Below are 24,974 nucleotides of genomic sequence, written 5' to 3' on the forward strand. Positions count from 1 at the left end.
CAGCTTAGACCAATGTCAGGGTTGTGGTCAGTTTAATGGGAAGCCAAATGAGTGAAAAGGCTGTGATGAATGCGCTGGATGGTCTCACATTAAATGTACTAAGCAACCAGAACTTCACTTGTTGACTCCAGAGGACTTACAAAAAGTTAATTTTAAATGTATAAAAATTGAATGCTAAAATATGTTGTTAAGGCTGTAGATAATATGGATAATCAACTTTGTTTGAGTGTTTGAATTATTTATCTCTTGTGTGTGGCTAATGTTATATTACAAATAACTATTATCTAATATTTACAATTTGTCAGTCAAAAGACCAAATATGAAACTGTGATAGTATGAAAGACCAAATTTATAAATAAAAAAAAAACACACATGAAATGATATTTTCCATGAAATCGTAGTAAAGTTATGGTTTGTTTATATGCTCAGTTGCATAATTTGAAATTGCAATTATGACAATAAAGGACAAATAAAAATTAACTTAATAATAATATTATGCATGATTTTCAGTGTTTTCAGTGTTTTTTTTTTTTTAAAACTAGGGGGTCGATAATAGCAGAAGTGGGTCGATAATGGCAGACACATGTCACGAGACAGAATATTTGACCATACCTTATTCTGTAATGTAACAAGTGTTTTCATTGGTTGAAATCGACCAATGATAGTTTGTCTCAAATATATGTGTCACTTTGTCTCCGAAAGTGAAAGTAAGAATATGTACGGTAGATTATGGTCTTAAGGGGTCGATAATTGCCTCCTTTGCTCTATATCTATATATTTAAAACTAGGCATTTTTGATAAACAATCTGATAGTAGACTGACTTATTACACATTTAAATTCAAATATATTTCAGTCTATAAAAAATAAAAACTTACCAAGAAAATAAACCTTCTATTCAAACTATTTGAATCCGTATCGCGCATCTAACTGCAAACGTGGAAACACGTGACTTTATGACGAAATACAGCATATCATGTTTCGTTTCGTGTTTTTGAAATTGTTAGTAAAAAGGCAACTGGATACTGTTATCAAGTGACTGATGGAATCTTGAGAAGCTCTCAGTGAAGTAGTGTTGTGTCATCTATTGCTTTTAACATGTGGAGTGGCAATATATCGACAGGGGTTCGGTTTCATTGCATGCTTTCAAAGCCAATTTTACTTTGTAGCCTCCCTTGATTATCTGGCAATTTGTGCATATATGGATTGCTTCCCTTAGGCAAAATCACAGGATTAACGTATTTCGGTTATCTGCTACCTGGTGAAAATCGATATTCGGTCAGATATTCCTTCTGTTGGGAAGGTGTAAATAACCAGTCATGATTTGGCGATTAACGGTTAGACACGATCTGTTAAAGTGAGTATATCCTACCTGTATGACGAAAATACGAGACATTTTAACACTAATTTATCCATTTACAACGAGAAAATTAAGGGGCGGTAGGCAAATACGTGTTTTTTAGTGAATATTTCCTGAATGTTAGAAAAAACTACAAATGAAAAGAAAATTTCGAGACATCCCCATGAAAGCGTGTTCATTGTAGGTCATCCTCGGCCAATTCCCAATAACAAAGCTTTAATAATGAAAAAAAAAACTGCGAAGGAAAACATTACCTTGACTGGTGAAAACTTCCGCAAAAAGCGCCCTGCTCGCACGTACTTATACCACCGGTCAACGCTTACGTTGAGACTCGGTGTATTTGCTTGATTTATAAAGTACCCGCTGAAATTCGAGGACGATTTTCAAAATGGTGGGGGAAATATATCACGGTATAACTTGAATATTAAAACCGGTAGAAAATGTGTAGGCAGTCGGGTAGCTCAGTCGGTAGATTACTGGATCGGTATTCCGAGGCCCGGGGTTCGAGTCTCGGTCTGGCTTCACATTTTTCTCACCCTGTGACAGAATCAATGAGTGTATATCCACCTTATCCCCTACCACCACCCCTAATGGTTGTGCCTATAGATAGGATTTTGAATTATATGTTTGCATAATTGTTATGCCCCTTTATGTATTTTCATTTATTCCGTAATGATAGGGGACGATTACGGGGAATTGCCAATCATATCTGACTAACTGACAAAATATTGATGGCAGTAGTGGGCACTAAGAGGCAGTTTTGCCCTATTAAGATACTTAAGTGGATAACAAGCAGTTTTGTCACTTGCATGATAATAACTGAATAAGTGACATTTTTACGAAAAATTTCGAGATAAATAAGTGGATGTAGGGTTGCAGAAATATGCCACTTTATTATATACCTATAAAAATTCTGTAAAAAATTCGGCTTGTATTTCACAATTAAATATGAACAGACAGACATAAATTCCGTATTTCACCTTTTAAATTCCGTATTTTACCTTCCGTAATGTATGCTGCCGGACTATTTTCATTAATATGCATGACCCAGCACATTTCTATAAAAAGCGCACATAAAAACTTCACTAAGTTTCATTTAATATCGATATTCGTACAAGAGCAAAACAATAATCACAAGGCAGTCTGAATGACAGCTAAATCCCCCGCCACTGCTATGGATAGTGAAAGGGTAAAACCTTTGATTTTAGCTGTGACCTTGACCTTGAACTGACATGGCTGACTCATGAATTCTGCACAACGTCTTGATGAGGTGATCATTTGACCAAAGTTTCATGAAAATCCTTCAAGGGGTTTAGGAGATACAGGGCTGAAACCTTTGACCTTCAGTTGTGACCTTGACCTTAAGTTGACATGGCTGACTCATGAGTTCTTGATGAGGTGATCATTTGACCCTTGTTTGATGAAAATCCTTCAAGGGGTTAAGGAGATACAGAGTGGACACCAAACGGAAGGCTCAAACCTTCGACCCTTAGTTGCGACCTTGACCTTGAGCTGGCATGGTTGACTCATAATTTCTGCACATCGTTCTGATGAGGTAATCATTTGACCCATGTTTTATAAAATTCCTTCAAGGGGTTTAGGAGATATAGAGCGGACACAAAATGGAAGGCTCAAACCTTTGACCTTCAGTTGTGACCTTGACCTTGAGCCGACATGGCAGACTCATAAGTTCTGCACATCACCTTGATGAGGTGATCGTTTGACCCAAGTTTGATGAAAATCCTTCAAGGGGTTTAGGAGATATAGAGCGGACACAAAATGGAAGGTTCAAACCTTTGACCCTAAGTTGTGAACTTGACCTTGAGCCGGCATGACTGACTCATAGCTTCTGCACATCGTCTTGATGAGGTGATCATTTGACCCAAGTTTTATAAAATTCATTCAAGGGGTTTAAGAGATATAGAGCGGACACACAATGGAAGGCTCAAACCTTTGACCTTGAGTTGTGACCTTGACCTTGAGCCGGCATGGCTGACTCATGGGTTCTGCACATCGTCTTGATGAGGTGATCATTTGACCCAAGTTTTATAAAATCCCTTCAAGGGGTTTAGGAGATATAGAGTGGACACAAAATGGCAGGCTCAAACCTTTGACCTTCAGTTGTGACCTTGACCTTGAACCGACAAGGCTGACTCATGGGTTCTGCACATCGTCTTGATGAGGTGATCATTTGACCCAAGTTTCATGAAAATCCTTCAAGGGGTTTAGGAGATATGGACCGGACACGATTTTGTTACGGACGGAAGGACGGAAAGAGGAAGGACGGAAGGACGGACGCAGACCATTCCTATAATCCCTCCGCCACGGCGGGGGATTAAAAATGGTAAAGGTATATAATCAAAGGGTCGTTATAACAGTAGCTAGATCTGGGACTTTGTATTCGGCTCTCGTGGATTTTGCAAGGTCGGATCACACTCGGCGCTTGTGCGCCTCGTGAGATCCGATCTGGCAACATCCACTCGAGCCGAATACTGCATCCCAGATCAAGCTACTGTTATAATAACCCTGTTATAGTCAGTGGTTAAGAGTTGGTTAAGAGTTGCAATAAATTGCACTGCAGTATTGAAAAAAAAGGTGTATAACTGTGTTTAGAATTGATCCTATGCATTTAAGAAAAATAAACGGAAACGGTAGAATGCCCGTATGTGTGTCAGGGGCCTGATATACTGTAGAAATTGTTACATTTGAATCATCAAAATATCACGTAGTTGATTACGTCATATATATGTAACTCACATGTAAATCAGGGGCCACTATCTCGAAGGTACCTTAAGTCCTGAGATGTTCGTAAAGGGGATTCGTAAGGTGTTCGTAGAAGATATTTTCTCTATCTCGAAAGCCTCGTTATTTACAACATTTTGTAAACACGGTGAGGATGCATACACCGAATATTGCCATTAAGTGATAAGGTATTTTCCGAAAACGTGATTATTTTTCGTCAACAAGGTAAGTAAAACCCTGATTCGGCGCCGCCCTGAAGGCGGTGTCGAGTATATGGGATACACTATTATTTCAGACCCTGTAAAGATGGTAATGAATAGTTTCGGAGTGATAAACTGAACCCAGTGAATAGTTTGTAAAAGAATCAACGATATTGTACAATACATTTTAGTGAATAAACAAAAAATGGCAAAAAGAAAACATAAAAAATGTATGTAATGCAACTTATTATGTGATTTAAAAAAATGTTGATCCGATTTATTGATAAGGGAGGTTACTCTGTAAGTCAAGTTTTCTATTTCTATTCTTAGCATGACCTACTTACCTATCTAGAACACACCGCAGATATACCATACTGCAACGCGTGAATCGCCTGGACAAGGGAGCGTTCGTGTATTTTACAATAATCTTGCAGTAAACTTCGAAGAGAATATTAAAAAAAAATTATGGAAAATTACAATTTGCCTGCATAAAAATTCCCTGGAAAGAAAAACGTATTTACAAAGTAAATAAAGGAATCAATAAGCATAGATATGTTGAAATGAACGAAGGAAGTGCCTCTGTTAACTTATTTTTAACCTTTTTGTCTTATTTTCTTTGTTGATAGGTACAGTGATGTAATTTCAGAATGCGCACACTTTTGCAAATTCCTATTTCTATTTGTTTTGTTTGTTTGTTTGTTTTTTTTCTTTTTTCTTTCTTTTTTTTTCTTTTTTTTTTTTTTTTGCTTATGTGTCATATAGATCTACTCATTGTTTACAGATATACACTGTCAACTAAGGTGTGCAATAGGCTAAAGAGCATTTGGCTGAATTTGTCAGTGACAAGTTAATACTTCTTTAAATGTGGTTAGATCGAAATATCAAAAGCCATGGGACCATAACTTATCAAAGCATCATGCAGTGACTTTAAAATAGAATTCCTTGTTGAATTTATATGTTCATTGATCTTATATGACTAGTCAGTTGCTCTGGTTTTATTATATCTTGTTACTTGTTTCTTTTTTTCTTTTTTTTTAAAATTTAATAGATAGTTTTTGTATTTGTCCATTCCTGACCAAAAAAAAAAAAAAAAAAAAAAAAAAAAAAAACATTTTCATTGAAATATTTTCTACACTTTGGCATTGGGTTATTATGCTTGCTAAATTTCTTGTAATATTAGATTTGAATCTAGACACTGACATACTCCTAGTAACCCTACAGTTCAACGAGGACTTCAAGTTTATCGTTCGTCCGAAAAAAAAAAGAATTCTATGATATTCTAAAGTATATAAGAAAGATTCATGCTTTGTGAATAGGGGCAATATAGAGATTATTTATGTTATATCATTCTTTTCTTGGACAAAATTTTTGGTTGTTTTTGGCAACGGAAACTAAATTGCTGTGTAAAATCTGCATTCTGAAATCTATAATGTAGGTGACTAAGGTCCATAAAACTTCATCAGTAAATATAAAACACTCATTACATTACATGATAATAAAAATAATGGTTTCTGTGAACCACTACTTTCCACAGGAGGTGACCTTAGTTAGTGAAATAATTACTTTAATTTTGTATGTAAAGGGACCACCTACTCCCAATGTTATATTCTTCATGTTTATAACATATATTTTTATGTGCTAATGTTGATAACTTGTAGCCAGTCAGACTAATAAAGTAATGATAAGGTGATTTCTCATATTGCAATAAATGTACTTCAGACACAACACTTGGCGGCGTCTTTGATGCTTGCATCAATGAATTTCCTTGTTTACTATTGTATTATACTACTACAGAAGAAAAGAGCATTATTTTTCATAACTAGATACTGTGTATGTGCTCTCACAAGCGTAAAATAAGCCAATCTTAAGTAGAAATGCTAAAATTTGTGATGAAATGACTAGTTATCATTTGATAAATGCACGCCGTAAACACATTTGTCCCGATACCATAACCCATTTGCATTGTGGGGAAGTTCTGAATCGTACGATTTATTTAGTTACATACAAAAAAAAATGTGCAAAATTTTAGCTTTGTAAATGTTCAAATCACGGAGAAATCGGTGATAAATGAGCGTCGATGGTGTACGGTGTATTGATTTTTCAAAGTTATATTTGTACTGTGTATTGCAGTTTGGTGTACTGAGTATTGATATTGAAAAACGTGCATATTTTCAGCATTTATGGTCATTAGATAGACAAGGCATGTAATTCCATTGGCCCAAACGATGGAATGTCTTTTTCTGTTTGCAGATGACATTAGACTTCACAGCGAAAATCACAAGCACCAGTTTGAACACTGATAATACAACTTACAATTACAGCGGCATGTCAATAGTCACTCCGAGAAACTGTCTAAAGACTAGCCATTGCCAGTAAAGACCCAGCCACAAGTTCAGCCATGAAGTTTTATAATAATGTAACACAGGAAATGATGACGATAAGTGTGGAAAAGGTGACCCCTTATAAGAAGAGCAAACATGACAATATGTTATCCTTTTGCCTTCATACTACAAAGAGACATACACCACGGTCAATAGACGACTTTTATCGGTTATGGTGTCAATAGTTCAGAGGTCAAGGTCGTAAGGGCTTTGATTTTTTAAAGTGGTTTTTCCTCAATAACCTTAGACTCATCTGACGTAGAACCTTCGAACTAGCTTCACTTGATTTCTTCTTAAAATAACCCTATAGTCAACGCTATTTTTATTGCTTTAAATTCATTGTTCTAAAACACCGTGTATATCCAGTAACACCAACACGCGCAAATAACAGATCATTCGCGCAAACCATAATACTAGAATGCGCAAATTAATGGCGGATTTCACCACAGAAAGAATACAAGGCGAGTAAACTGGCTGATATCTTTTGTACTTATCAGTATGGAAACAATTGAAAACGTGCATACGGCTGAGAAAACATTCTGTTTCAATCGGCAATAAGTAGTTGCTATAGAAAATCATTGCTTTTCAAGATCATTCGAGAGAATGACGGTCTGGGAACCGTTTTGAAGGCGAATTTTGTGTTTCGTCGGCCTTCATTGATACAGTAATAGACATTTCACCTCATTTTATAAGCAGTCTGGTGGCTAATTACACGAGTTGAACGATTTGTGACATTTGATAATAAAATGGAATAGATAAAATGTGTTTCATGCACTTTTATGAGGTAACACCGAGATATGGAAATGAAGAATCAGCGTAACACCAAAAATGGGACTTTTGAGTCTCGAAATTTTGAGTCTTTACAGATTACTGGCATCAAAAATCGTCAAAAGTAGTGATTTTAATTTGAGTAAGCCATATGCTTGAGGTACCTTTATAAGTGTGAAGTACGACTGACATATTTCAGATGCCATTTGAGATGGTTTAATGTATTACTATTATTGTATCAGGGTTGTGACGTCCTTCGAAGGAGGAATATGTCGATTAAATTATCCGGGTCTTTCCTGCCTTAAGGCACACTAACTAATTTAATTCCTCATTTTAGTAATTTAATTTAAGAAATAATGAATTAGTTTCTATATTTTATCAGTTAGTAAACTATGGGCAGGAGTAAGGATGCGTAATAACGAAATCACAAGTACATAGTACGAGTGATTTAATTATTTGCATCCGAACGACTGTCGAAATTCAGTAACTAATAAAAGTTATAGAAGCATGTAAATGTTCATTAATTTGGATTCTTTCAACGCAAAAAAAGTTACATATTAAAGTTCTACCACCCCCCGCGGCCATTTTCCAAAAATCGGCTCATATTGGGGGAAAATCATGCCGCCGAGCTTTCAGTAATATTTCTCAAAATGTTCGAGCACAAAACTGTGCAGTTTAACTTAAGCTTATAACAACAATGTATGGACAATTACTTAAAACATGTTTTAGTATCTATTTAGCATCCTCGAGTGACGTTAAAATCGCCAAATATTGTAAAACCCCAAGTTGCCAAGCTTGAGAACTAAAAGGACTAATGCGTCATTTTACGGCATCGTTTCTTATTGGTGTTTCGTATTTTTTTATTATTATTTTTTTTTTACAGTACCTGTATTTAACATGATACATTGTAATTGTAATTTTTCTTTGAATCGATGTCGCCAATACACAACTATGGTACCGTAACGAATTTTAAACATAGTCTAGCGTTTTATGATTACAATTATAGAATCGTAATGCAAGCGTTTTGAACGTATAATAGGCTAAATTCATCAGTAAAATTCCAAGAATAGGCTTGCCAAAACAAATAAACAAATAAACTCCTAGAAGAAGTTCAAAGTCAGAAATAAAAATGTCGCATTTCAAGTACTATGCTTCCCTAACGCTACAATTATATAAACTGAGCGCCAAAAGTTGAGATTGGAGTGGAAACGATAAATACTGAACAGAGAATGCTTCGAAATATAATCGGACATCCTATATGCTTCCATTACACACATTTTCCGTAACGTTATGTTCCGTAATAAACTAAACAAGAGGACCATGATGGTCCTGAATCGCTCACCTCTTCCCACATGACCCAGTTTTGAGTATGACGTCGTTTTTTCTATTATTTGACATAGTGACCTAGTTTTTGAGCTCATGTGACCCAGTTTTGAACTTGACCTAGATATTATCAAGATAAAAATTCAGACCAATTTTCATGAAGATCCATTGAAAAATATGGTCTCAAGAGAGGTCACAAGGTTTTTCTATTATCTGACCTATTGACCTAGTTTTCGAATGTACGTGACCCTGTTTTGAACTTTATCTAGATATCATCAAGGTGAACATTCTCACTAATTTTCATGAAGATCTCATGAAAAATATGGCCTCTAGAGAGGTCACAAGGTTTTTCTATTTTTATACCTACTGGCCTAGTTTTTGACCGCATGTGACCCAGTTTCTAACTTTACCTAGATATCATCAAGGTGAACATTCAGATCAATTTTCATGAAGATCCATTGAAAAATATGGCCTCTAGAGAGGTCAAAAGATTTTAATTATTTTAGACCTACTGACCTAGTTTTTGTCCGCAGTTGACCCAGTTTCAAACTTGACCTAGATATCGTCAAGATAAACATTCAGACCAACTTTCATACAGATCCCATGAAAAGTATGGCCTCTAGAGAGGTCACAAGGTTTTTTTATTCTTTGACCTACTGACCTAGTTTTTTAAGGCACGTGACCCAGTTTCGAACCTGACCTAGATATCATCAAGGTGAACATTCTGACCAATTTTTATGGAGATCCATTCACAAGTATGGCTTCTAGAGAGGTCACAATGTTTTTCTATTTTTAGACCTACTGACCTAGTTTTTGACCGCACATGACCCTGTTTCGAACTTGACCTAGATATCATCAAGATGAACATTCAGACCAATTTTCATACAGATCCCATGAAAAATATGGCCTTTAGAGAGGTCACAAGGTTTTTCTATTATTTGACCTACTGACCTACTTTTTGATGGCACGTGACCCACTTTCGAACTTATCTAGATATCATCAAGATGAACATTCAGACCAACTTTCATACAGATCCCATGAGAAATATGGCCTCTAGAGAGGTCACAAGGTTTTTCTATTATTTGACCTACTGACCTAGTTTTTGAAGGCACATGACCCACTTTCGAACTTGACCTAGATATCATCAAGGTGAACATTCTGACCAATTTTCATGAAGATCTCATGAAATATATGGCCTCTAGAGAGGTCACAAGGTTTTTCTATTTTTAGACCTACTGACCTAGTTTTTGACCGCACGTGACCCAGTTTCGAACCTGACCTAGATATCATCAAGATGAACATTCAGACCAACTTTCATACAGATCCCTTGAAAAATATGGCCTTTAGAGAGGTCACAAGGTTTTTCTATTATCTGACCTACTGACCTAGTTTTTGATGGCACGTGACCCAGTTTCGAATTTGACCTGGATATCATCAAGATGAACGTTCTGACCAATTTTCATGAAGATCTTGTGAAATATATGGCCTCTAGAGAGTTTACAAGCTTTTTCTATTTTTAGACCTACTGACCTAGTTTTTGAAGGCACGTGACCCAGTTTCGAACTTGACCTAGATAACATTAAGGTGAAGATTCTGACCAATTTCCATGAAGATCTTATGAAATATATGGCCTCTAGAGAGGTCACAAGGTTTTTCTATTTTTAGACCTACTGACCTAGTTTTTGACGGCACCTGACCCAGTTTCGAACTTGATCTAGATATCATCAAGATGATTATTCTGACCAATTTTCATGAAGATCTTGTGAGATATATGGCCTCTAGAGAGGTCACAAGGTTTTTCTATTTTTAGACCTACTGACCTAGTTTTTGATGGCACGTGACCCAGTTTCGAACTTGACCTAGATATCATCAAGATGAACATTCTGACCAACTTTCATAAAGATCCCATGAAAAATGTGACCTCTAGAGTGGTCACAAGCAAAAGTTTACGGACGGACGCACGGATGCAAGGACGCACGCACGGACGGACGACGGACACCGCGCGATCACAAAAGCTCACCTTGTCACTTTGTGACAGGTGAGCTAAAAAGCCGTGTTTTGGCGAATTACAGTCAAAGAAATGTCATGTAAAAGTGCTGTTTTATTCGAGATGTTGTATAAAAGTACTGTTTTGATTTTTATTCAAAAACTGACATTTTGGAAAAGCGTCTGATGGTCATTTCTTTTTTTACACTGGTAGGCCTAAATGGCAAGTGTTTTTTTCTTCATGTTGATACTGAAAGGAAAAATACAATATTGTGAAAAGTGTGTCTACAGCTGTAGGTACAGAATAACATGTGGACCAAAGGTTAAATTGAGCAGCTGCATAAAGCAAACAATGAAATGCAGCTTGTCTTTAGGCAGGAAAGACTACAAAAGATATACCCGGATAATGTGATCGGCATATTCCTCCTTTGAAGTACGTCACAACCCTGATACATCAGTAGTAATACATTAAACCATCTCAAATGGAATCTGAAATATTTCAGTCGTACATCATACGAATAAAGGTACCTCAAGTATATGGCTTACTCAAGTTAAAGTCACTACTTTTGACGATTTTTGATGCCAGTAATCTGTAAAGACTCAAAATTTCGAGACTTGAAAGTCCCATTTTTGGTGTTACGCTGATTCTTCATTTCCATATCTCGGTGTTACCTCATAAAAAGTGCATGAAACACATTTTATCTATTCCCTTTCATAATCAAATGTCACAAATTGTTCAACTCGTGTAATTAGCCAACAGACTGCCTATAAAATGAGGTGAAATATTCATTACTGTATCAATGAAGGCCGACGAAACACAAAATTCGCCTTCAAAACGGTTCCCAGACCGTAATTCTCTCGAATGATCTTGAAAAGCAATGATTTTCTGGAGTATCTACTTATTGCCGATTGAAACAGAATGTTTTCTCAGCCGTATGTACGTATTCAGTTGTTTCCATACTGACAAGTACAAAAGATATTAGCCAGTTCACTCACCGTGTGTTCTTTCTGTGGTGAATTCCGCCATTAATTTGCGCACTCTAGTGTTATAGTTTGCGCAAATGATCTGTTATTTGCGCATGTTGATGTTACTGGATATACACGGTGTAGAAGGCAATAAGCTCACCACTTGCTTCATACGAAACAAAATGGGTGTCATATCACTGAACAATGTTTTAAAAATAGGAGGAAACAGTGCCATGTGTTATTCTTGAAATATATTTTGCACACTTTATTTGCAAGGTATGTGTCATTTCAACGCAAACAGTTCGTTTTCACCTTTATGTGATCAACTTTTCTGTTGACCAAAATAGTATACAAAATGTATTTACTGTCAAGGTCAACTTCGAACTATAACAAGCGGTCGAGAACTGACTTGAAGATCATTCCGTTTTTTTACATGGATTGATACTGTTGAATGTAAAATGTTTATGATCTTTGGTTTAAACGTTTTTATTCCAAACAATATACATAACTATATTTATATACTAACATTACAAGTACAGTTGGTGGAAAGAATTAAAACGAAAGACAAATCTTATAGAGTTCTTCTACTATCTTATTATGATCTTTGCTATTTTATGAATTTGTGTGTACGTTTCGAGTTTGTTTAATAAATATTTCAATGTACAGGACTATTTGTTCTTTATCAAAGTAAAACATGGCTTTTACAATATTGCTTGTCAAATAATGTTTGGTAAAATAAATCTGTCACAACAGAACCTATTTCAGTATCAATGCCCAGTCTTATGTGGAAGTAATGTACACTCATCACATTTATGCAGTAACTAGCTGCTTCTTTTAATGTCAATAAGTATTCGTCTGTCTTGCTTTTTCTCTTTCCTCTTAATTTAGCGTCAGAAATGCGGTCTCTGTTATGCAAGCATTTGTATAATTGTGAAATCATTGGAATATGTCATTTTGCAAATTAATGCATGATTCATACATTTCATAGTCTGATCGATTGACTGGTCTATAGTTCAACGCATGTTTGCTGGTTGAGAAAGAAAAAAAAAACTTGTAAATTCACTTCTGATGCATGTAATAAAATACTTATTGAATGGTTTGCTGGTCAATAAGTGTATACTATTAAGAGATACTTTTTAACGTTTTTCATTGCCTGTATGTATATGTTCATGTATACTATTAAAACAAAAGCAATTTTGTATCATAATCAATAAATTGTATACTATATTTAATATTTACATAGCCAAAATATTGAAACGCACCCGTTAATTAAAGGAAGTATTTTTTTAGATGTTACAATTCAGACATCTGTGTCTAAGCAGTATGTAGAAATTAAAGATTACAAAGTTACAAAATACCTAAGAAACATATTTGTGTTTGTTTTGGGTTTAACGCCGTTTCAACAGTATTTCAGTCATGTAACGGCGGGCAGTTAACCTAACCAGTGTTCCTGGATTCTGTACCAGTACAAACCTGTTCTCCACAAGTAGCTGCCAACTTTCCCACATGAATCAGAGGTGGAGGACTAATGATTTCAGACACAATGTCGTTTATCTAATAGTCATGGAGAACATACACCCCATAGACCAACGCTCTACCTACTGAGCTAAGCAGGCAGGCTAACAAATTATTACCAATGGATGCAACTGGTCATAGCTTAAAACCCTTTTATTTTCATGAAATTTTACTGGTTATTGTAGAATATATGCAGAAATATGCCATTGTACATACAAGCATTACAGGCACTGTAGTTATTTGTGATGATGACATGAATGATTTTAATTTTATTTCCATGCATATATAGTGCGACACAAAAATCTACTGTGTTTTATGATTAAATAAACTAACAAAAATAATATTATTAAATAATATAGAAATTCCGTTGAAACCCAAACTCTAAAAAAAGCAGCCGCTAAAAGTAGCTGGGCTTTGTCGGATATAATAGAAACAATTATCAAACATTATTTTTTCTTTTTTTTTTTGTATTTTCATATCTTTTTATTTATACTTTGAGAGAAGAAAATAAAAATGTATTACATTTCATTTTTTTGATAAACAGACTTATTTATTTTGACCTTTCAAGGCTGATCAGCACCCACGTTATAAAATGATGTTCAGTTTAGGAAGATTGCCTTGCATTTTAACAGGAATAGGGCTAGTTTACAGACAAGTTAAACCCAGTGCAGAAAATGGCTAGAATTTGAGATTTTTAGTTTAATCAAAAATGTCTGAATAGGTCACTGAAACATTCTCTTTATGTAAATGTTAAATATAGTATACAATTTATTGATTATGATACAAAATTGCTTTTGTTTTAATAGTATACATGAACATATACATACAGGCAATGAAAAACGTAAAAAAGTATCTCTTAATAGTATACACTTATTGACCGGCAAACCATTCAATAAGTATTTTATTACATGCATTAGAAGTGAATTTACAAGTATTTTTTTCAGGTTTGAAATTTAAAAGAACAGTTTTAAGGTAGTGGACCCCTAAAGACATTCGGCAATTTCCATGTGATTACAAATTCTTTTACAGCAATCTGGCATTCAACAGATATAAATGTAGCTCAAGCCTTTCCGTAAAAAACGAAGATGTCCAAATCACAGAGTTGCCAATTGTCTTTACTTATCCACAGCCTTAAAGGTGCATATCTCTAGTTTGGCATCATTACTTTAGAGAATAAGATATGTTACCTTCTTTTAATATTTCTCTGTAATAAAATAAAATAGTGATCTAACAAGTTCTGTGCATTGTTTAGTTATGTATGTGTTCATAAAAGTCCTCCTGTAGTCTGTAAAATATACATTCCCAACCTTTGACTCTAGTTACCGCCCCTGATGTTCAGTATCAGAGTCGTTAAATCAGACTGAAATGTAATGAAAGTGATCTACGCTATGTATTGGTCTAAAAAATATTTAGACATGTTTTCAAAAAACAATTAGTAGTGCTTAAATACATGATACAGAAGGGAAGGCATTTTGTTGTTCTTTTTAACAAAACCATAAAATATCAAAACACTGTTTTTACCTTGAGGGGTATCGAATGTTAGACGCTATAGTTTCACTCTGTTTTATTCCATAGTGTTTCAGCCTTGTGGCCTTTATCAAAATGACAAATCTCCAGAAATTCTCTACATCGTGGCGTCTCAATACAACAAATTGAAATACAAAACTGGAACCAACGTATTGTATTATGTGTTCCCAATAGTAATATGCTTTCATATTTACCAGATACTATTGACATTCCCTGTGAATCGTAAATGCGTTTTGATTTTTAGCCTTAACTAAATTAAAGATACCAACCTATTTCATTTGTCACAGCTTCAAAATGCAAGTAATTTAGTTTCTTAATGGTGGTAAATAAACTATTCTTTTTATCAACTTAGTTCTGTTTTTGTATAATAATTTTATAATTGTGCTATAACCAGTCTAATAGGTATTTGGGTTTTGAGGCTTGTGTTTTATCTAAAAAATGACTTTGAAAATCATGGTAGACGTAACTGGTGCTCTTTACATAAAGATTTACTTTGTTCGCTGGGTTTTGTAGATGCTTGAATATATCAAGGTGTAGGTAATGTCGATATGTTTTTATATATGGTTAAACAAAGATTAAATGATCAATTTATACAAAGTTGAAATTCAAGAATAAATAATTCTTCTAGAGCTTTATTGTTTAAGAGAATTTCAATTTTTAGATTTCGGCAGTATCTTGAATATTCTAATGTAAATAAATTTTGTATATCCGTTACACGTTTAAGGGTATCTTCTCATAAATTACAAGTAGAAGCTGGAAGATGGGTAAGACCTAACTGGCACTCCATTAGATGAAAGGAAATGTATTATTTGTCAAAAATTAGAAGATGAATACCATTTTATAATAGAATGTGATTTGTATAATGATTTAAGAAAACAATATATACCAAGAAAATACTGGATTAGACCAAATATGTTTAAATTTATAGAACTTTTGAACTCCGAAAATAATAAAAAAATACAAAATTTAGGAATATTTATATTTAATGCATTTAAACTTAGACAGTCTACTCTGTAATACTCTATATTATTATGTTTTATATTATGGTTGTAGTTAAATGTGTGTGTTTTTCAGGTCTTGTATTTCGTTTCGACAAGGCTGTGTTTGAACTGATTGTTCTATATACGTTGTATTTAAATGTATTGTTAAACGGCCCATATATATAGTGTCTATTTGGTTGATTGCTTCTGTTTTGAAGCTACTTATCTAAGCATTAATTATGCTTCTGTTTGTTGATTTAAATAGATCTATGTCAAGTTGTACAACTCTTGTAAACTTGTCAAAGATGACCTTCTCCGCTTTTGTTTTGTTTGTTTGTGTGTTTTATGGTTGTGACTTTGTCTTTTCTGTCGTTCGTCTACATGTTATATAACTCTTTATAGTAACTTTTATATCGTGATGTACACCACTGTTTGCTGTATGTCTTGTATTATGTAACATTTATGTCATGATGGGCTTTTAAGCCTAAATGAGTTGCAATAAAATTGTCTTGTCTTGTCTTGTTTTGTCTTGTCTTATCTAGATAACAGATGTAATGACCACATAAACTTTAACTGTGGGATTTTTATTGATTTGCAAACAAATAATCTGTTTCAAATAAATTAGAGTTGTCACAAGAGTGACGAATTATGACCCCACAATATGGCCTTGTCACAGAACTAAGCCAATGTCAAAGCCAAACTTGCTTGACCTTTGACCTACTGACCACAAAATCAACAGAGGTCATCTGCTAGTCATGATCAACCTCCCTATGAAGTTTCATGATCCTCCCCCCAAGCGTTCTCAAGTTATTCTCCGTAAAAGGTTTAAATGACCTTTGACCTTTGGAACTCAAATTCAATATGGGTCATCTGCTTGACATGACCAACCTCCAGATTAAGTTTCCTGATCCTAGTCCCAAGCATTGTCAAGTTATTGTCCAAAAACTGTTTAAATGTTCCGGGTCACTGTCACCTTGACCTGTGACCTACTGACCTCAAAGTAGAACTTGACCTGTATTTCATGATGTTACACCTGTGTACCAAAATTTATGATCCTTGGCCTAAGCATTCTCAAGTTATCATCCGGAAACCATTTAACTGTTCCGAGTCACTGTGACCCTGACCTTTGACCTACAGACCTCAAAGTCGAACTTGATCTGCATTTCATGATGTTACACCTGTGTACCAAAATTTATGATCCTAGGCCCAAGCGTTCTCAAGTTATCATCCGGAAACCATTTAACTGTTCCGAGTGCCTGTGACCTTGACCTTTGACCTACAGACCTCAAAGTAGAACTTGACCTGCATTTCATGATGTTACACCTGTTTACCAAAATTTATGATCCTAGGCCCAAGCGTTCTCAAGTTATCATCCGGAAACCATTTAACTGTTCCGAGTTCCTGTGACCTTGACCTTTGACCTACAGACCTCAAAGTCGAACTAGACCTGCATTTTATGATGTTACACCTATGTACGAAAATTTATGATCCTAGGCCCAAGCGTTCTCAAGTTATCATCCGGAAACCATTTAACTGTTGTGAGTCCCTGTGACCTTGACCTTTGACCTACAGACCTCAAAGTTGAACTTGACCTGCATTTCATGATGTTACACCTGTGTACCAAAATTTATGATCCTAGGCCCAAGCATTCTCAAGTTATCACCTTGAAACCGTTTAACTGTTCAGGGTCACTGTGACCTTGACCTTTGACCTACTGACCCCAAATTCGAACTTGACCTGTATTTTCTGATGTTACACCTGTGTACCAAAAATTATTGGTCAATCCTTTCTTGAGTTATCATCTGGAAACCATGCAAAACCAACGGACCGACCGACCGACAAGCTCACTCCTATATACCTCCCCCAAACTTCGTTTTGTGGGGGTATAAAAACTCATGTTTGAATAAATGCAGCACAATTTTGAAAGAGATCAAGTCTTTTTGAGATCACAAATATTGTTATTATTATCTAGAAAATATCATCAAGATGAGACAGATCTGGAGTGTGCCTTGTTTTTCTTTTCTTTACTGCATCTTCCTTTGGGGAAACATCACTTGTGTTAACATGTTCTTCTTTAAACCGAACACTCAAACTCCTGTTTTGCAAGTTTCTCTTATCTTTGAAATCAAGGTTGTTACAAGTGTTGTTAGATGTGTCAGAACGCCTCTGTTTACTTGGTGAAACACTGGTAAATACTGGTTCCTCTTTAATCCTGAAATAATCAGAATAGTTCAATGTTTATTTGGAAATTAAAGCAGAAACTAACATAGAAAAGCATCTACTGTAAATCACTTTATATTAGCGTGATCTTTATTTCGCGAATTCCAGTACCCTGAATTATTTCGCGGATTTATGAATTCGCGACGGAAGGGTCAGGAATTTAAATTCGCGAAGGTTCTTATCTTATATTAGTGAAGTTTCAATTCAGTACCGTGCCGAATTATAGCATGCCAAAGACTCGTTAAACATATGGTCCGTATTTCGTATTAGCAATCGGTTACTTTATTCACACAGACTGAAATAATTGAGCCTTTAAATCCTTTATTTAATTTACTGGAGATTATTCTTATTACACTTCATAGCTGATAAAATGTTCAAAGTTTGTTACAGCCATTTCATAAATAATTAACGTACAAGTATAAAAATACAATGGTGTGATAAATTGTCCGCTAATCCCTATTGTTGTTTAAACAAAATGTGTAAAAAAATCAGGTTTGTTGAGAAGATAAGGGATGATATGGATCTTCCCCTCGGGCAATACGTGCTCTGCTTGTTTGACACATACTAAGTGCATCAAGTAGATGATCTCCGCTAAAAACTGCCAGCTGCATGTAAATCTAATCTTAAGCAGTATATTTTACATGAATTATTCCTAATATATTGATGTGTTAAATGAATTAAAATTCATTCAATAAACATCGATGTATAGGCGGCTAGTATTGATTGCTGCACTTGACCGTATTTTGGACATTTTTTTGGATATGTCTGTATGTTATAGAAGGATATTTACGCGGATTCATGATTTCGCGATGCATCCGATTCGCGAAAAATAGCGAAAATTAAAACACCGCGAATAATACCGGATTTACAGTATTCAAAAGTCTGTTTTCTGAAATTACTTTAGATTTAAAACTCTTTAAGTATTCTAGAAACTGTAAATACCGGCACAAGCCAATTTATATAATTTCTGATTTGTACTTAATAAGCTATTTGATTTTCGGAATGACAAGATCTTGCTAGAGCCGAGTTTATTTCTTCTTTCTGAAAGTATACTAATTACCTAAAGGAATTTACCTAGTTCTCTTTTTCGGTGATGGTTTTGGTGCTACATGTGATGTTGAGAAATCCTCCAATACACTTGCAACTATATCACCAACATCTGATTCAACGATTTTGTTTCTTTCTTTTTTGTCTAATGCTTCACTAAGCTCAAATTCATCATTTGACAAGTGCATATCACTATCTGTATCTACTGATGAATTCATACTGTTTTCTTCCAAGTCTGATTCAGGCTCCATTTTAGGACAAAAACTTCCTAACTGGTCACCTATGTCATTTGAAGGCTCAATTTTATCCATTTTGGATTTAGTTCTTTCGCGATGATATGGTCTTCTTTCTACTGCAGTCTTCACTAAATTAGGTTTTATTTCCTGTTTGTTATTTTTTGAATTTGTATCACTATCTACGTCTTTCTTTGACATAAATCGTTCCACAATGTTATCTTTGCCTGCCTGAAAAGTAACTTGAAAGATTAGACAATCAATTTACCAGAATCATTATGACAAGTAATGATATATACATAAACAATAATTCAGCATTCAGTGTATAACAAATTCTTTCAAAAGGTGCATATATTAACAGCATAGAGACTGACAATGTAGCTATCCCATTAAATTTTCAGACACAGTTTTCGGCTTGAAGACGTGTGATGACTTTTGAGTGATTACAACACTTTGTTCTCAGGTGAGCTAAAAAGGGGCATAATTTTGACAAAATGTTAGCTGGAGTTATGTAACTTGTCTTGTAAGGTCACCTCATGATGCAAAACACTTGCAATTTTTGAAAACATTCAATGTAGGCGTTTTTTTTTTTGAGAAATTTGCTTACATGCAAATTTTCGAGTGATGCAGATGATGATGATAGCGGTAAAATTTGAGCTAAATACATAAAACTTACCTGTTTAAGGATATCACAAGCTACTTCCACCAATTCAATCTCAGTCATTACATACATTGTTTTCCTGGGAAAAAATGCAAATTATCTTTGTAAGTGCAAAAGCATACTCTAGAAAACACCATAAAACTTTGTTTTCAACATACAGCAGTACAAGCAGACAAAACAGAATTTTTTGTTTACTATTTTGTTTTTGCTGCATTTAACCTCATACTGACAAAATTATTGGTCACATCAGACTTTTCAGCTCTAGATGGTGGAGGAAGACCCAAGGTGCAAATCCCAGCATTATTTCATCATGGGCTGGCACCAGGGTAGAACCACCAACCTTACGTATGCCAGATGGATGGCTTCTCACATGAAGAATTCTATGCCCCAAGTGAGGCTCAAACCCATATATGTGAGGGGCAAGTGATTTGAAGTCAGCGACCTTAACCACTCTGCTACAGGGAACCGTGGAAATTGGTCACTGCAAGATTTACACTAAACTACATGATAATGAAAATCATCAAGGACTGCATAAAACATTTTCATTTCAAGAAAAAAACTGTACCCTAATACTTCCCACTTTATGAAAAATATAGGTTTCCATGTGTATTGTATACATATTCATGTATTTCATACCCAAATGAAAATTACTACACTAAACATTATATCTTCCAATTCATTAACAGTTTGTTTTTCCCTCATTCTTTTATATTGTTTGAATTGAACCAGTTTTGCATTAATAAGAGAACGAGGATCTCTAAAATAGCAAATGAATATTAGAAGGAAAGTATTTCCCCTCTTATCGTTCCTTGCGGACACAAGAAAAGTAAAAGTTTTGTGCTCTGAGCAATTGTTTTCTCGCATTGCATGGTTAGTTCATTCAGTGCTTGGACATTTGACCATCAACATGTCTAATTTTATTTTATTTTAACCTTTAGTCTGCTGCTGGCTAGTGTTTCTGCCTTTGCGACCAGTGCAGACTGCACTGTTCGCTATTCAGTCAGTAAATTTTCAGTAAACACCCCTTCAAATGATGAATGGTTCTGCCAAAATTGAATGATGGACTAGTCCATTGTAGTAATTCAGCAGGATAAAGGTTAATGATATTGACTCATAGCTTGTATGGATTTACAATTTGTATGGATTCTATCCCTAAAGATCACTTATACAGTTGAAGTATGATGTAGTAATATAACATACTACATGATAAAAAGATGTAATACTGTAAAATCATTTAATTTCATGGGCATAAAATTTCATGGTTTTGGTCAAAATGGCAATTTCATGGGGACATGAATTTGTGGATTTCAACTTAAGAACATAAAATGAATGGGAATTTTTCTCGTTTGTTGGGATAAAATTTCGTGGATTGACGCAACCACATAATCCACGTAAATTAGTCCCTCACGAATATTAATGGTTTCACATTATGTAACCATAATCATTTTGATATGAGACTGATTATTAGTCATTTATATACAATAAAGTGAAAAATGTTAAAGCTGACTGTCAAGTCACTTGGCACACATTCAACCATAATTTATCGAATCATCCTTACTTCTTCTGAAATATTCTAGTCAGGTATTGTGCTATGGGTGTGACTCCAGGAATCTTCTACAAACCTAATTTTTTTCTCCTTCTGTAAATCACCATCTGATTGGCTAACCTCTCCAGATGACCTTAACTCACGGCTTCTGTCTTTCTTCACCATCCACTTTGGAAGGTCACGTGATGCAATACTGAGTTTTGATTGGTCAGCTGATGTATCAGAAGCATGTATTTGACTGGTACTGGATTTATCTGGGGTAGAATGGCATGTCTTCTTGGGCGACATTTTACTACCCGGCTGTCCCACTTCAGTCGCATACTTCACATATAAATCATTGTACCTGGAAGGTGTAAGCCAGTATGAACACACAAAATTATCTAACCAATATTTCTTACATAATATTCATGTACTTAACCATTTAAAATGATATAAGTAAAACTGTTATAAAGAAAATTGATACAGTAACCTTTATCACTACTTAAGTCATGGCAATATGTCAGCAATGTTAAACAAGTGTTTAATTGAGATACAATGGGTAGGATATATCACAAAACAAGTCCAATCTAATATTTTTAGATGAATATGAATGCAACAACATTCTTTTTAAATCAAATGACAATAGTAAAACTGGAATGTCTACTTGACATCAGTGTACTGTGAAATCATTTGGTTTGAATTAAATGGTATACAATTTCATAGCTATTGCCAAAATGGCTACTTCTTTGGGAAATGAATTTGAGCGTTTCTAATTCTAACAATAAGATACTTTTGTTTGTTTTAGTTAAATTAACCTTTAGCCTGCTGGCAGCAAGTAATTTTGCCTTTACGACCAGTGCAGACAAACATCAGCCTGTACATCCATGCAGTCTGATCATGGTCTGCACTGTTTGCTATTCAGTCAGTAAATTTTCAGTGAAAACCCCTTTGAATAATAAGTGGTACTGCCCAAATTGAATTATGGACTTGCCCATTTTAGAAATATAGCAGGGTAAGCTCATAACCGTGAATCTTTGTCAATAAGGAAATATGCTTACAAACCTTTGAACGTTCTCCAAGTCTGTAACATACATGTATTCAGACCGCCCATATGGTAAGTTCTGTTGAATTTTACTCTCAGAAAATGTGTGTTTCAGCTGAACCAGTGGTATAGTTGGTGGGTTGTTTCTGGGTTGACCTGGTAGAATCCTCTTTGTCTTTAACATTTCAGGAATAGCTAGAGTGTATGCTGCATGGCTTGATATCACCTGAATAATGTAGAATATGGTATATTTGTTTGTTTCAGTGTAAGATTGCTAAATGTTGTGGGTTTTTTCACAGATCATAATTGTAGGTAACATGCACACTGTAATTTGAGTGAAGAATTTAAAGAAAATATTGACAATATGTGGCAGAAGCTTTGTGTCCAGAAAAGCACTCATTTTCCTGTCTTCATATACACATTTCAAATGAGAAATTAAAGGAACACAAAAACAATTCTATTACAACAGTCGATGATTTTCATTGTAAATTACATGTATTTCCTAATACAGCTGAAACTCTGTATTTTGAACTCACTAATCTCAAAATTTCAGCCATCTTGAAGATTTGTTCAAGTCCCATACTTAAAACATGAGCACAAAATATCACTTTAAGCAAAATTTCGGTTATCTAGCAGGAAAATTCTTGATCCCACTGAATTTGAGATAACTAGTTTCACCTGTATTTCTGATAGTGATCTGGCTGAATGTATTTAACTATTTCGTTCCTAAAGAAAGCATACAGAATACATGGAAAGTGTACAATTTCATAGAATGTTGCTTCAAGGACTTCGGACACTATCATATGCTTCTAGCCTACATTTCGAAGGCAAAATTCTCATTAAGTATTTAAACAATACCCAAATCGTTTCGATTCAATGATAAACCAATGTATTAGTTAATTTATTACAGCAGAAACTGGTTTGTATCTGTTCCTATCAAGATGTTTTTCTTATTTTATCTGGGCCAGGGTATATTTTCTTGAAAAAATAAAATGTTTAATTTCCGTAAAAATATAATGTCATCACTTTACGGAAGTTTTAAATATATGAATTCCAGTCGAATAAAGTGACAAAATCTGTTTATTTATGGAAAAAATAACATTTTAAGATTAAAATCCGATAAATAAATAAAAAATAGAACACTGTTCGTATTGTAAAGTTATTGATGCATTACATGTGTGAATAGGTATACATGTATAAGTGACCGGTCAGTTTTATTACAGTGGTTCAGGTAGTTATTTAATTACATGTACATGTCTGTTTAGCTCTGTTATAAGTGATGGCAGATATTTGTGTGCTGTATAATATTAGTACTAAGAAAAGGCAGTCATCTTATCAAGACCATGGGGTTGGTTCTTGCTTGGGATAAGTACCACAGATAACATTTGAGCCGCACCATGAGAAAACCAACATAGTGCAATTGCGACCAGCATGGATCCAGACCAGCCTGTGCATCTGTGCAGACTAGCCAGGATCCATGCTGTTTGCTAACGGTTGGTCTAATTCCAGTAGGCTTTGAAAGCGAACAGAATGGATCCTGACCAGACTGCGCAGATGCCCAGGCTGGTCTGGATCCATGCTGATCGCAAAGCCACTATGTTGGTTTTCTCATGGCATGGCTCATTTGGTAAACATGTAATAAAAATGTATCCGAAATGACAGTTCTTTGTTGGGCTTGCCTAAGGAAGCTGTATCGGAAAAAGTAAAATCGGGATAAGTCTGACAACAACCAATCTAAAGATAATGTTGTCTAATCAGGGCTGAAGTTGTTGGCAAAACACATTCGAAATGTGTCATTTTACTATTCTTGACCTATGCATCACAGTATATTAATGCTAAGCATTATTTCTGTTGGATAGACTATAGTCAGCATCAGATTAACTGCTGTGCACATATTGCCTCTTTTTTGTGGTGTTTAGGCCTAGTCCGCTGCAAAGAACAGTCTTCAATTCAGTTTTCACAGAAGGAAGAACATGAAGTGATGAATGCGTGTGACATTTAGTATGTGATTAAAAGAAATAAATATAAACGCACAGAAGAAGATGAAAAAATAAAGAAATGAAAAATATATAAGAAATACAAAAAATAATAAAAACAAAATGGAAAATAAATTACATCCTCATGCGCATCGCGAGGGGAGGGGGTGCATGCAGAAAATTACCTGGTGTGTTGCAAGTATGTTAAAGCACAAATTTGCCAATCTACTGCAACAAACAACCAGGATAAGCCAATGAAAATTTTACCCAACGAATAATAATAAATTCACAGTATTTGCTTCTCTCACTACTATACATGTAAACCATGCCTATGTGTACCCTTTCAAACATTTGTATAGTATTTAAGTTACAAACTTGTGTAAAAATATGTGACTATCAATATGTGACTATCAATTTATTAAAAATGAATATAAAAAGTATTGGTTACTTTACATTTGGGAACACCCTGTAGTTATATTTTTTGTTTAAAAGTACTGTTCCACCCCTTGCATCAACAAAATAGT

General features: G+C 34.8%; 1 protein-coding gene across 1 annotated transcript in view; it reads right to left on the bottom strand.

Moving 5' to 3' along the window:
- Window positions 1-14,122: 14,122 nt before the first annotated feature.
- The window catches only part of LOC123547465 (uncharacterized), a 29,685-nt gene continuing 18,833 nt past the window's right edge, over window positions 14,123-24,974 (bottom strand). The window contains exons 11-15 of the mRNA XM_045334596.2: window positions 22,495-22,700; window positions 21,530-21,796; window positions 19,923-19,986; window positions 19,041-19,477; window positions 14,123-17,958 (exon numbers count right to left, since the gene is read on the bottom strand). Coding sequence (XP_045190531.2) covers window positions 17,715-17,958; window positions 19,041-19,477; window positions 19,923-19,986; window positions 21,530-21,796; window positions 22,495-22,700 — 1,218 coding nt within the window. The 3' untranslated portion in view covers window positions 14,123-17,714. The remainder of the gene's footprint in view (window positions 17,959-19,040; window positions 19,478-19,922; window positions 19,987-21,529; window positions 21,797-22,494; window positions 22,701-24,974) is intronic.

This window comes from Mercenaria mercenaria, chromosome 9, assembly GCF_021730395.1.
Source record: "Mercenaria mercenaria strain notata chromosome 9, MADL_Memer_1, whole genome shotgun sequence".
Classification (NCBI taxonomy): Eukaryota; Metazoa; Mollusca; class Bivalvia; order Venerida; family Veneridae; genus Mercenaria; species Mercenaria mercenaria.